This window comes from Erigeron canadensis, chromosome 8 (assembly GCF_010389155.1).
Source record: "Erigeron canadensis isolate Cc75 chromosome 8, C_canadensis_v1, whole genome shotgun sequence".
In the NCBI taxonomy this organism is placed as follows: domain Eukaryota; kingdom Viridiplantae; phylum Streptophyta; class Magnoliopsida; order Asterales; family Asteraceae; genus Erigeron; species Erigeron canadensis.
Genome location: NC_057768.1, coordinates 16,068,299 through 16,081,692, shown reverse-complemented (window position 1 = coordinate 16,081,692; position 13,394 = coordinate 16,068,299). Strand labels below are relative to the sequence as shown.

At 36.9% G+C, this 13,394-nt stretch overlaps 1 protein-coding gene across 1 annotated transcript; it reads right to left on the bottom strand.

Annotated features, from left to right (window-relative positions):
• Positions 1-12,318: 12,318 nt before the first annotated feature.
• Positions 12,319-13,008, bottom strand: LOC122610324. The gene has a single exon (XM_043783317.1). The coding sequence runs from the start codon at positions 13,006-13,008 to the stop codon at positions 12,319-12,321; it is 690 nt and encodes a 229-aa protein (XP_043639252.1).
• Positions 13,009-13,394: the final 386 nt, after the last annotated feature.

Here is a 13,394-nt window from a genome sequence, read left to right as displayed (position 1 = left end):
GTTATTTAGCACTTCTCATCATCCCCAAATTGATGGTCAGACTGAAGTAACAAACAGAACCATTGGGATGCTGCTGAGAACACTAGTGAAGAAGACTTTGAAGGATTGGGATCTGAAACTTTCTCAAGCTGAGTTTGCTTTCAATCGAGCTCCTAATTATTCTACTGGAAAATCTCCTTTTGAAATCTGTTATGGTGTGAATCCTCTAACACCCATAGACATGATTCCTTTTTCTATTGAGCCAAAAGTTTGTGTTGAAGCTGAAAGCAGGGCTAAGGAGATAAAGAAACTCCATGAACAAGTCAAAGCCAGAATTGAGAAGGTGAATGCTGATTACAAGGCCAAGGAAAACAAGAATAGAAGACAACCTACTTTTGCACCAGGAGATCTGGTTTGGATCCACCTCAGAAAGGAAAGATTCCCTTCAAAGAGAAAGAGCAAGCTGATTCCTAGATGTGGAGAAAGTGCCTACAAAGTGGAGCTGCCTGGAGATACCTCAGTCTCAAGTACATTTAATGTTGGTGATCTGATGCCATACCTGGAGGATGATTATCTTGAGGACTTGAGGACAAGTCCAAATTTAGAGGGGGAGGATGATACGAAATTGCCCCTGAGTTGTCCTGAACTCAGCTCAGACCGAGTTAGCCTAGACTCAGCTCAGGCCATGATGATGTTTCCCTCGATGGCACACTTTGGGAAGATGATTGGTGATCCTATCTGCCCCCTAGGATTCACCTTACTTAAGCGGGAAGACTGAAATGTTGGGGGAAGTTTGAAGATCAGCTCGCAAATTCGTCCAATCTGGGTCAGCTTGGAAGAAGAGTCAGCTTGGGACGCCCAGTCTGGGTCAGCTTGGGCAGAGTCAGCTTGGAGCAGAATCAGCTTGGGATTTTCAAACACTTATCTGTTTTGATGCTTTCAATAATCAGGTCAAGTCATGCGATTAACACGTGTGTGTGGCTGTTCTAGATGGTTCTGAATAAGGATAAGAATTCAGTTTCATGTTTTTGTATTGTTGTGGTGACACCTGATCGTGGGAGAAGAAGAATACAAGTGGGGACCAGAGAAAGAACCTTTCCACTACCCTACAGCTGCAGATTGTGCTCTCCATTCCTATTGGTTGATTAATAACAACGTTGTACTAGTTGTCTAGGGTAGAATATTCCTTGTCTCTTGTATTTCCTCTATAAATAGAGGCCGCCATCCATTGTAAAACTCAAAGTGTGTTTATGAAAAGCTTGATAGAGCTGAATTCTATTCATTTGAAAATCTTCTTTACCTTTATGGATCTTTGATCTTGGTGGTTTGAAGTGGTCCCTTTATCAGTAATCTTGGTGGCTTTGCCTTTATAGATTATTGTGGTGAGATCTCAAAATCTTCATTACTTTTATCTGTATTTGTGGTGGCTCAGCCTTTATCAAATATAGTGGTGGTTTTGGAGTGTTTCTGGTATTTGATCTGGTGGTTCAGTCCTTTATGAGTCAAGTATTAGATTCTTATCTATCCTTGTTTCTTTGTTCTTGTTTCAGTTTATTTCCACTGTTTCATTACTGCTGTAGTATTTGTTCTTATATTTAGCTTGGGCGTGTTTTGTTATAAAATCCAGAAAAATCCTACAAAAATAGTTTTTAATTCCGTTGTGCTTGTGTTTTGTGAGTTGACTCAGTTTGACTCTGAGTATTCCACCTAAAATTCACATCAAGCAAATTATCAACTAAACGGATTATCTTCAAATTTCTTGCTCCCCTCGAACAAACAATCATTTCGGAGCATATTTAACAATTCTTGAGTTTACTCTTGCTCCCCCTCAAATTAACAATCTCTTCAAACTATGAATCTTATCAACACTTTAAACGAACTTAACTGTCCAAGTATCAGCAAAAAATACAATCTCCATCTAATCTCAAACTTTTTGTCTTTTCTCAAAACATTATTCCAACTCAAAGTCTTGTAATCATCAAACGATGGTCATTTATCAACCAAATGTTTCCATTATCGATCATGAACATTCACCAACTAAAATCATCTGGAAAATTCTCAATCTCGACACAATCTTTGAACTTATCACGATAACACGATAATTATTGACTTTAACTTCACAACTATAGAAAACTCATTTGTCTGTTGCCTTGTTAATCTGCACATCTTAACAAAAATATCAAATCTTCTCAAAGTAATAATATACAATCTGAAGAAATGAATAAAATAGCAAGATTATATGAATATACTTAACAATCTATTATAAACCTAAGTCATTTAGGTCAAATAATTTATTGTTGAGCACTTTCAATCCTTGCACATGTACAATCAAAATTATTTGGAATCTCTGTTCCAAATCCTTTTGATGTAACCAAAATCTTTTCAAAGATCAGATTCAAAAGTATGAACATCTTTGTGTTCATCCTAATGAAAATCTTTTTTCTAAAGATAGATACAGACAATTCTTTTAAAGATAAAAATCAAAACTATGAACAACTCTGTGTTGACTCTAATGAAAATCTTTTCTCTAAGAATAAAACATTCATTAACTCAATATCTGTTTATTGAAATTAACAACTCTTTGTTCTTTTTCCTTAAACCTATATTCTGTTAAAGCGATACACTTCCTTTTAGCTTTTGATCACAACACTATCGCTTAACTACCCTACTCGTTTATTTAGTGTTCATAGAACGTAGTTGAGTCCTCTTGGAAACTAGATTCTATTCTGACTTTGTCTCTCGTCCAATAGGAACTTTTATTTTTACAACAACAGAATAATAAAAAAATAAACATTTCACGAAAAACATAACACACACACACGAACATAAACAAATAACATAGTTACAAGAGCTAAAGTAATGCTTTGATTAGATCAGCTTAGCATGTTACTTACATGAGAAATAATTCTCTTATTATTAGGTATGAACAGTGATCCAAAAACGATTACCAATATGTTTGTCCTCTTAAACACTCGGTACTTCCAGTTTCCTTTTGGTTTGTAACACTTTCGACATACCCTGGTCAAGGACAGTCACCATGTAATCCAAGTAGCCTAATATGCCACTTAAGTGACCCGCATTTAGATATACTCCCACAATCGACACAAGAACTAAAATTAAGACATTTGGTGAGTATAGGGAGAAAGTCTTTAAGAATCAAGTCAGCGGTGACAGGTCCGTGATTCCTCACACGCAAAGCGACATAACGTGACTCACGTATGGAAATATACCCAACAATACATAATGCTAAGTACTTGCATATTTGTGACATCATTTTAAAGCGCTTATGGAAACCTGTGACTTTCGATGTATAACACCCCAACTAAGGTGGAACGATGAGATGTACAGAAAGTCGAGTATTCAAAACAAAGGATGATAGGTAACATTCACCATAGCTTTATTTGATAAAAGAATTTTACAAATGCACAAGCATGTGAACCAATTCCCAAGTACAAAGGCCCCATTCTTGGATATCAAGTCCACAAAACAAATAACAAGTACATGAATTAGTCTACTACAATGATCAAGGCGGATTCCATTGCCCATCACAAGGTTTGATATTTGACTCCAAAGTCCAATGCAAATAATCATGATGCATATAATTCCTCAAAGCTTAAGCTATTTTCTTGAAAAGCATGAAGAAAAAGTGTCAAGTACGAAGAAGTAGTTGGTGAGTGCATAGGTTTTTAAGTAAATCTCGTTGTATAACCATTTCAAACACTTAGAAAACATGTTAGTAGATGTCATCATACCCAAACCATATGACTAACAAAATTTTCATATCATATTATCAGGTTTTCCAAATACCACAATGCTCTTTTAAAGCGCTGAAAATCCATGGTAATTGTAAGGTTCTCATTTGTCAAATCAACTTGAGAGAAAAATATATCCAACGATTAATCATATATCATATCAAAACTATTCGGTCATCAAGATTTCATTATCGCCAATTTCAACAAATTTCAAGATTCCATATGAGGTCCAATACCCAACCCGTATGTTCATTCAACCTTAACAAAATCCAAAACATGTCCCAAAATAGTGATTATAACTTTTATACTCAACTTATCCGATGAGTTTAACTTGAGCCACTACTAAGACCCTTTCACGTCAAAACCACCATAATTTCTCGTTTAGCCAAAGGCATAACTTGATGAGTAAATGCTTGAGCCACTACTAAGACCATTTCATGTCCAACCAACATAATATTTTATTTCATAGCACAAGCTGTCAATCAAGTGGTTTAACCATAATTGGGTCGTGCCATGGAGACGAGCATTAAAATTTAATGTAGATTAGAGCACTGCTCGGGTCAGACTGGAAATGAAAGTAGTCACGAAGGCAACCAACATTCCACCGTTACCTATTTAGTAGGTGAGAGGACGAATCCTTGTTGCGCAACCCTCTAACTACATACGTCCCCTTTCAGAGTTAATAGTAGTGTACCGAGGTGAAACAGTTTGACAAAACTCAAGCTCATCATATAACAAATATCACATTGAACATACAACATAATTCCCATATCATAATCATTCTTCCAAATATCATTTCATAAAGAAGCAATTTTATTTATCATGTTTTTCACCCCGAAAGTAAAACACATAAAAAAGTTTGAAATGGGGCTATGACTCACCTTGATATGCCGCATATTATATTCACTTATCCAAAATGGGTACTTCCCATCAATCGCTTCCTTGATCATATATCCATCATGTTCCTCGATCACATTTCAAGCCAAGACTATCCCTGCGAGAGGACTACACATAAGTTCCTATCTTAAGCCATTACTTAGAAATGCCACTTTCATTAAGTTGTCATCAATTATGGAATCCAAGTGTATTGCTAATATTCGCATCTTTTTGGTTGTAGAGAGTGTTGGTGTAAAATGTCTCTTTCATTATACATGTAGTTATAAGTTGTTAGAATTTCAGTAACTTGCCTTCATTTGTGGTTTCGCTTGGCATTTTAGGTTATCATATGCTAATGCCATATTAAGTTATATTAACCTTATTCATCATTTGATGTGTAACCGATTTTACCACGAATTAGCATTTGTGACATCAAATTTATATATTGGTTAACGTAATTACTTATGTTCATTCCGCTTAGTTATAATTTGTGTTACTGAACCCTTATCGATATTTTTTATTTTATTCGCAAGACCAGGATTCGAATCCTTGGTTTGTTTCTACATACATATGACATGTCATATGTATGAATTAATGTGACACTCAGTCACGTTACCTGTATTTATTTGTTTTCTGGGTAGGTATAATATTCATCATTTGCCAAAAAAAAAAAAAAAACTTAAGAGAGTAATTTTATTAAAATCATAAAGATTCGAAAACGAATCTAATATCCATAAGCATTCATAAATGTAAAATCTCGACTAAAGCGAGATACTAAATTGTCTTAAAACAAACAAGACTTAAAACTAAGATTTAGCATTTATTAATAAGTGCTCTTCAACTATCCGAGCCTTGAATCTCCAGTCTTGCTCTCACTACTTCTTTTTTGATCCTGAAAACATTTCAAATAAATGTTTAGATTGATAATCTATATCAACGGTTCAAGGAAAATGATAGTTTAAAAAGCGATACTTGATTTGGAGCTTCCCTTTCCCTTGACCTTTTTGAGCTCAGGAAGATAGTCTATGCAAGTACGCTTCCAATATCCTACTTTTCCATAATGGAAACATGTAGCATCTTTTGTAAGGTGATCTCTTTTCTTCTTCTTGCGTTAAGTGGTTTTCGAGGCATCTTGCGTGCCTTATTTTCCATTTCTCTACTTCTTCTTCTTGACACCTTCTTCAGCAATATGCAAGACCGCCGGAGTCTTGGCTGACATAGTATCTTCAGCCGTTTTCAACATTTGATGCATTATAGAGATACTTTTCTTCCACCCTTGCATATTGTAATTCATTACAAATGCATCATAGTCGCTTGTAAGTAAATTCAAAATGAGATTTACCGCAAGGTCTTGACGAATGGGTGAGTCAAGCCGCTGAAGATTATCAACATAGCTTGTCATCTTAAGGAAATAGTTGCTAATGGGCTGACCTACTTCCATTTTGCACGCATATGAACAGTTTGGAATAGTTCTTGCTGAGCTTGCTTCTCAAACATGCTGTTGAGCTCCTTAATCATGCTATAGGCATCCAAGTTCTCCATGTCCCTCTGAAGCTCAGAGTTCATACTCGATAATATAAGGCATGCTATCTCACTCTATTCATCGTACTTACTCTCATAGTCAGCACGGTATTCAGGATTACTATCACTAGTTGGAGCAACCTGAAGCGGTTTGTCAAGAACGTGCAACTTCTTTTCATGTTTAAGCACAATTCTCATATTGCGGTAATTCATTGAAGTTGTCACCACTAGCTTGTCCTTATCAAACAAGGACTTGAGCATTGTAGACTTAATGGTATTTTAAGTTGTAAAGGCCATCTAAAAGTAAAGTTCGGTAAAAAACCGTCACCCCTGGTTATTATATAAAATAAACGGAGAACAGGCAACATAGCTAAACGCTAGTTGACTTTACAAAACGTCCATGCACCCACATGCAATACAGTAAGCGACCATAAAATCAATACTAACCAAACAATGACCTTACAACAGACGCATCACAAGAGACCGTAGAAATCAATAAGAAATAAGTAATGAAATCAGGAGATCCCAAGCTGCAATAAGCCTTTCCAAATGTGCCTTTCTTTTGTTCTTGAATGTAAGCATCTTCATTCTCACAGTAGAGAATATAATCTCAGCAAGAACATCAGGAGGACGAGCAGTCTTAACCTAAACCCTATTCTCTCTCTCTGGATGGTGATAATGATTCTCAATCCTGATCTTCGATTTCTTCCCTTCTAATCGATTTATCTAACTAATGATGGTGATGATTTATGGTTCCTGATCATAATTATTGCTGTTACCTGTTTAGATTTTCGATTTTTAGGGTTTTATTTTCTTTTTCTTGATTTCATTATTAACCCTATTACATTATTTTCTTTCTTGTTCGTGATCGCGGCTACTTGTGTAGTTTAGCTAGATCAGTTGAGCTCGTTAAACAGTTAAGGGATTTGAATTGCGTGTAGGGTTTCTATCTAGGGTTAGGGTTTTAATTTTATTTCGTGGTGCTTGGTGGGTTTTTGGTTCTCTTGTATCTTCGTGCTGCATGGTGGTCTGGATCCTTGTTTCATGGTGGTTAATTGCTTATGAAGAGAGATAGTCCATTTGATATAAAAGCGTTAGAAGAGCGATTTAATAAAATTAGAGAATTGGGGAGTGGACGACAAGTCTATCCCTCTGATAATCAGATGTCTAGAAAAAAGAACAAAGGGGGCAAGAATGGCAGCCCTAAATCTGCTAAGAAAGGTTCATCATCTTCTAATGATGCTCATAATTTTGCCGAGGCTAGTAATAAAGGTTCTTTTGATAATAAAGCTGGAGATGGTTCGGGTGGTAAGATTTCCAAGAATGTTGTGGATGACTCGTCAGGTGGTGGTACAAATGCCATTGTTGAAACTCCTGGTGAGTCGAGCAAGAGTGATAATAAGCCTGCTTTCAGGGAAGGTCAGCCTCTTGATGAATATGGATATCCATTAAATGAGGAAAACCCATCAAAAATAACCATTAACGATGAAGATTTGAATGTAGAGGGTATTGTTGATGAGGTTTTAAAAGCTAATGCACATGAAGCTAATAATAAGGCTACTGAAGAATCAAGTTTCCATACTGACCAAGGAGCTGCTAAGGAGGCTGGGGTGGAAAATACAGCCAAGGTGTCATATGCTGCTAAGGTTCAAGAAGGAGAATGTAAGCGCCAAGTTAATTTTCGTTTACTCGAACCTACTGAACAGATGGATGATATTGATATTGTGCTCCCTAAAGAGTCAGTGAAAGTGGTCCAAGATAGGTTTGCAAATACCCTTTTTGGTTATTTTTTAGGTAAGCATCAAGCTTACCCGGTGGTTGAAAATTATGTCAAGCATGCATGGACAAAACATGGACTACAACGGATTATGATGAATTCTAGTGGATTCTTCTTCTTCAAGTTTGCAACAAGGCAGGGAATGCAAGCTGTGTTGGAGGGTGGTCCATGGTTAGTTCGAAATGTGCCTATTTTCTTGAATATTAGGACTTCATCGGCTGTGCTTAAAAAAGAGGATAATAAAAATATTGCTGTATGGGTAAAAGTTCATAATGTACCCATGGCTGCCTATACGGATGATGGGCTGAGTCTTCTGGCCTCTAAACTTGGCTGCCCAAAACTCCTAGATACCTATACTACCACGATGGGTATGGAATCATGGAATCGTAGTAGTTATGCAAGAGCTCTCATTGAGCTGTGTGCGGATAGAGAACTTAAAGAAGAACTTACTATGGCTATTCCTAAGCTGGAGGAAGATGGGTATATCAAGGAAACCATGAGGGTTGAATATGAATGGAAGCCGCCTCGATGTTCTACATGTAAAGTGTTTGGGCATGAGGATATTAACTGCCCTAAAGCTGTTAAAACGGTTCAAAAGGCTAAGGTGGTAGTGGACAACGATGGATTCCAAGTAGGTAACAGGAAGAACAAGGCAAATATGAATCAAGGCTTTAATATGAATAAACAAAAGCAGAAGTTCGAGTACAGGCCTGTTAACAAGACAAGTAATCAACAAGCGTCTACTTCTTCAAAGGCTCCTATAACAACGACAAATCAATATTCACTCCTAAATGATTATGGGGCTTCGGCTAATGAACCTGTTATTGAAGAAGTAACGGAAGAGTTAAAACAAAAACTAGCTTATGCTAGTAGGGGCAAAAGGACTGATCATGGCAAGGATGATGAGTCTGAGGATGAGGCTGAAGAAGTCTTTAATGAAACGGATAGCTTATTGAAATCAGCGACTCAACCAAAAAATATTTCTGAGGGGGCAAGCACTCCCGGTAATACTGGTTTAAATGGGTAGTATTGCTACTTGGAACATACGGGGATTGAACCATCCCCTTAAACAGAAGGAGGTTCGACATGTGGTTAATTAAAACCATTTGAAAATATGTGCTATATTAGAGTCCCATGTTGACATTTCGAAATTATTTGATGTGTGCAATCGTATTTTTAGGACATGAGATTGGACATCAAACTCGAACTTGTGCTACAAAGGGACTAGAATCATTACTGGTTGGAATACTGAGGTCGTGGATGTCATGTTGTTGTCTCAAACCGATCAAGTAATGCATGTGCAGGTCGTATACAAGCTGGATAGTAAATCCTTTTTCTTCTCGTTTATTTATGCTGATAATTCTTATATAAAAAGGCAACAATTATGGGGTAATTTGTGTACTCATAAGACTTTCATAAAGGATAAACCATGGGTTCTGAGGGATTTCAACTCCTCTTTGAAACTTGAAGATAATTACTCGGGTTCTTCTCGTATTGATATTGGTATGCGAGACTTCAAGGAATGTGTTGAACAAATCAAAGTTTTGGACCTCAATTCATCAGGTATCCATTTTACATGGACGCAGAAACCCAAGAAAGGCACAGGAACCCTTAAGAAAATAGACCGAGTTATGGGGAATATACAGTTTATGGATAGTTTTTCTTCTTCCCATACTATTTTCCAGCCCTAGCGAATATCGGGCCATTCTCCTTGTATACTAAAAATTCCTAATGTGTCACGGAATAGGCCTAAACCTTTCAAGCTGGCTAATTTTTTAGTACACAAGGAGGAATTTGCTGAATTGGTTAACACTAATTGGTCGCTCAGTGTTGACGGTTGCAAGATGTATCGGGTGGTCAAAAAACTGAAAAACCTTAAACACCCTTTGCGTAGTTTGTTATATAAGCAGGGAAATTTTCACGAGCGGGTAACTAAGCTTCGTCTTGAGCTTGACAGTTTACAAACTGCAATCGATGCTGATCCAGACAACACTCTTCTGCGCGACAACAAATCAGACCTTCTGAATAAATTAAAGGAAGATAGTTTGGATGAAGAGCGTTTTCTTAAGCAAAAAGCAAAGATTGATTGGCTAGAAGTAGGAGATTCAAACACGTCCTATTTCCATAACTCCCTTAAGACAAAACAACATCGCAATAGAATCGTGACAATCAAGGATAACAATGGGGTTCAACATTCTGGTGGAAATGTTCCTATTGCTTTAGTTCCCCATTACGAGCAGTTTCTTGGCAATGAAGGGAACAACATGGGTTCTGATATTGGGGATGTATTTACACGTAAGTTGTGTACACGTACAGCTAACCAGATGGTCATTCCTATTACAGATTAAGAAATTAAAGCGGCAATGTTCTCGATTAATGATAACAAAGCACCTGGGCCTGATGGGTTTTCTTCATTATTTTTGAAAAAAACGTGGGACACAATTGGAGCTGAGGTGTGTAATGCTATTCATGACTTTTTCAAAACAGGTAAATTGCTTAAAGAGTTGAATCACACTTTTTTGGCATTGGTTCCTAAAGTGCCAACCCCGAGTTCTGTTTCAGATTACAGACCTATTGTCACACCCCGCCCAAGGTGGGCCCAAGCGGAGGGGTGACTTCTTGGGAGCACAATGCAAATTATAACAAACGACCTCTAAATGAGACGTTTTTTTTATATATAAAAACTTCTTTATTCATTACATAATTATAACGAGTTCATAATTTTTGACAGAGATTTCCTATACAAAGCAACTATAATACTAGAAACCTCATTTTCTTCAGAAATATGCAAATGTGACTCTTAGAGTATGCTCCATTGATCTACTTTAGTTTCCTGAGAATACACACTAAAAGATGTCAACAATAATGTTGGTGAGCTCATAGGTTTTTACCATAAAAATTGACATGGACCACAAGATTTCAGTAGTAGTATAAATATCATAACAGATATTTAAAGACCAATAGTTTTGTATGCTATGCCTTGAGTGCCGGTGCCTTAACATATTGTTTACCCCTGTAGTAGTGTTTCACTTAAAACACTATTTCAATTTTATATGCCCGTTTCCCAAGTTAGCATGACTAACTCGAGCAGGGGTGTCAACCCCGATAGTACTATCCATAATATTCGCGCAGTGGTTTCACGACATCAAGATTCCAAGGGGATTTCATGAGTGATTGTTACATAGCCATACACAAACTATTAAAAATACTTGTTTCCACAAAATTGAGCAGTGTATTCTCACCCCAAAATATAAAATAGTTTAAAAGAAGGGGCTATGAGACTCACCTTAGCAGCAAGATTCAGTGACAAACAAAGGTTGTTTTCCAAATTTACGTATGACAAAACTAATGTATGGAGGCTTGGATCAAAATAAGCTTATTTGAAGAACACCACCACTTTTAGCCTAAAATTCCTTATATATTGCTTTCATTTACACCTTGGAAACCTGTTAATTATTATTAATGCCGATGTCTTGAGAATGAGAGATAGAATAGATGTTGGAGTGATTCGGAAATGAGTTTACGAGTCTCTATTTATAGTATTATTAAAGGAGGTGATTTGATTCAAAGCCGTGAGCAATAAGGAAGGGAAAGAGAGGTGTCAAAATCTTAATTGTCTTACTTGTGAAGAAAGTTGCTGTCAGGAAGTAGGAAGATGTAGAATGGCATATCTATGAGTATGGGGAAGCAAAACTAGATGATAACTCTTTGACATAGGGTGATGCTTGAGCAACTTTCTTTCCTTTCCTCTTGTTTTGTACGGCAACAATGAAACCAAAATGATGGCCACCTTTGACTTTTTATTTATCAATTAATTTGTCAAGCTTAGTTTGAGGTTTCAAATATCTACAACATATTATAATATTATGTATATACAAACTTTTAGATGCAACAATTCCTCCATCTTTAACTTAATTATATAGTAATAGTAACTAGCTATTAGTGTTAAATACGTAGGAGAGATTGGAACATGTTTGTTTCTACCACAATATTTTAGTTATGATTTATTCAAATTTATTATGGCAAGACATAATACCAAATAAAGAAAGTTAAGTTGTCACATTGTTAGCTAACCTAAAAAAAATTGACCACATTGTACCTACATGGATTTGGTTAATTTTTAAGCTAGTAAATAAGAGTATTTTTGAGGGTTGTGATAGTAGCTACCCGTGGAAGGGAACTTCGACCCGAAATTCAGATTTATCCTCTGGTGGAATAGAATTTTAACATAAATGAGGATATATATGATATATATATATATATATTCTATTTTATCTGAAAGGGGGAAAATGTCGGGTACGATAGTGACGAGATTATCTTCCGTTGCGCGAAGCATATAATATATGGAGGTGGTGTCGGTTGTTAATAACTTGTTGTTAACTAGTTCTATAATATACTTGATATTTAAGGTACTTAAGGTGACATTAATCTACACTCTTCACACACGAAGCATTTATCACCACTAACATTAAATAGAAAAGATGCGTAGTTGTTCATAGGGAATGTACCCGTCTTAAGGTTATGATCATTGCAACCTTCTTTTTCTGTGATAATGAATGCCCTTCCAAGAGCTTGGCTAACGTTTCGATTCATTAACTTCGGGCAGTTCCTTCTAAAGTGTCCCATCTCTCCACAGTTATGACATCCCCCGGGTGGAATTACTTTCATGCCTTGAGTCGAGGTTCTACAGTCTTTGGCCAGATGGCCAACCTTCTTGCACTTTTCACACACTTTATAGGGTCCTTCGTAGTGGTGGCGATCGCACTTGTGGCAGACTGGTTTGTTCCCAGCATATATCTTAGTGGTATTTGGCTTTTCGTATGGTAGTTGCACATAGTTTCCTTCCAGATTGTTATCCCACTTCCTCTTGTTGTCGCTGAATCTTACTTCCGCATTTTTGGTTGTGTGGCGAATGAGTTGATCCATTAGATCGTGTGACAGCCGAATAGCTTCTTGGATGGTAGTCGGTTTTGATGCAGCCACATTTCCTTGAATTGAGGGTGGAAGTCCCCAGATGTACCTTTCAATCTTTTTATATTCAGGAGTAACCATCCCTGGGCACAACGACACTAATTCATTGAACCGATTAGTATACGCGGACATGTTAGTTCCTTTCATGACATGATGCCAAAATTCTATCTCCAACTTCTGGATTTCACTTCACGGGCAATACTCATTTCTCATCATTTCTTTTAAGCCTTCCCAAGGTAATTCATAAGCGGCATCAATTCCTACGGGTTGCACGTAGGCATTCCACCATGTGAGAGCACCATTCAGAAGAGTGCAAGTGGCATATTTTACTTTATCACCATCAGCACAACTACTAATACGAAAGACTGATTCCATTTTCTCAAACCAGTGAATCAGCTCCACAGCTCCTTCGGTTCCTTCAAAGTTTAAAGGCTTGCACTTCATAAAATCTGTGTAACTACATCCTTGTACACCAGTTCTTTGTGCATTTTCTCCTAGTCCGACAACTCCTTGTCCCA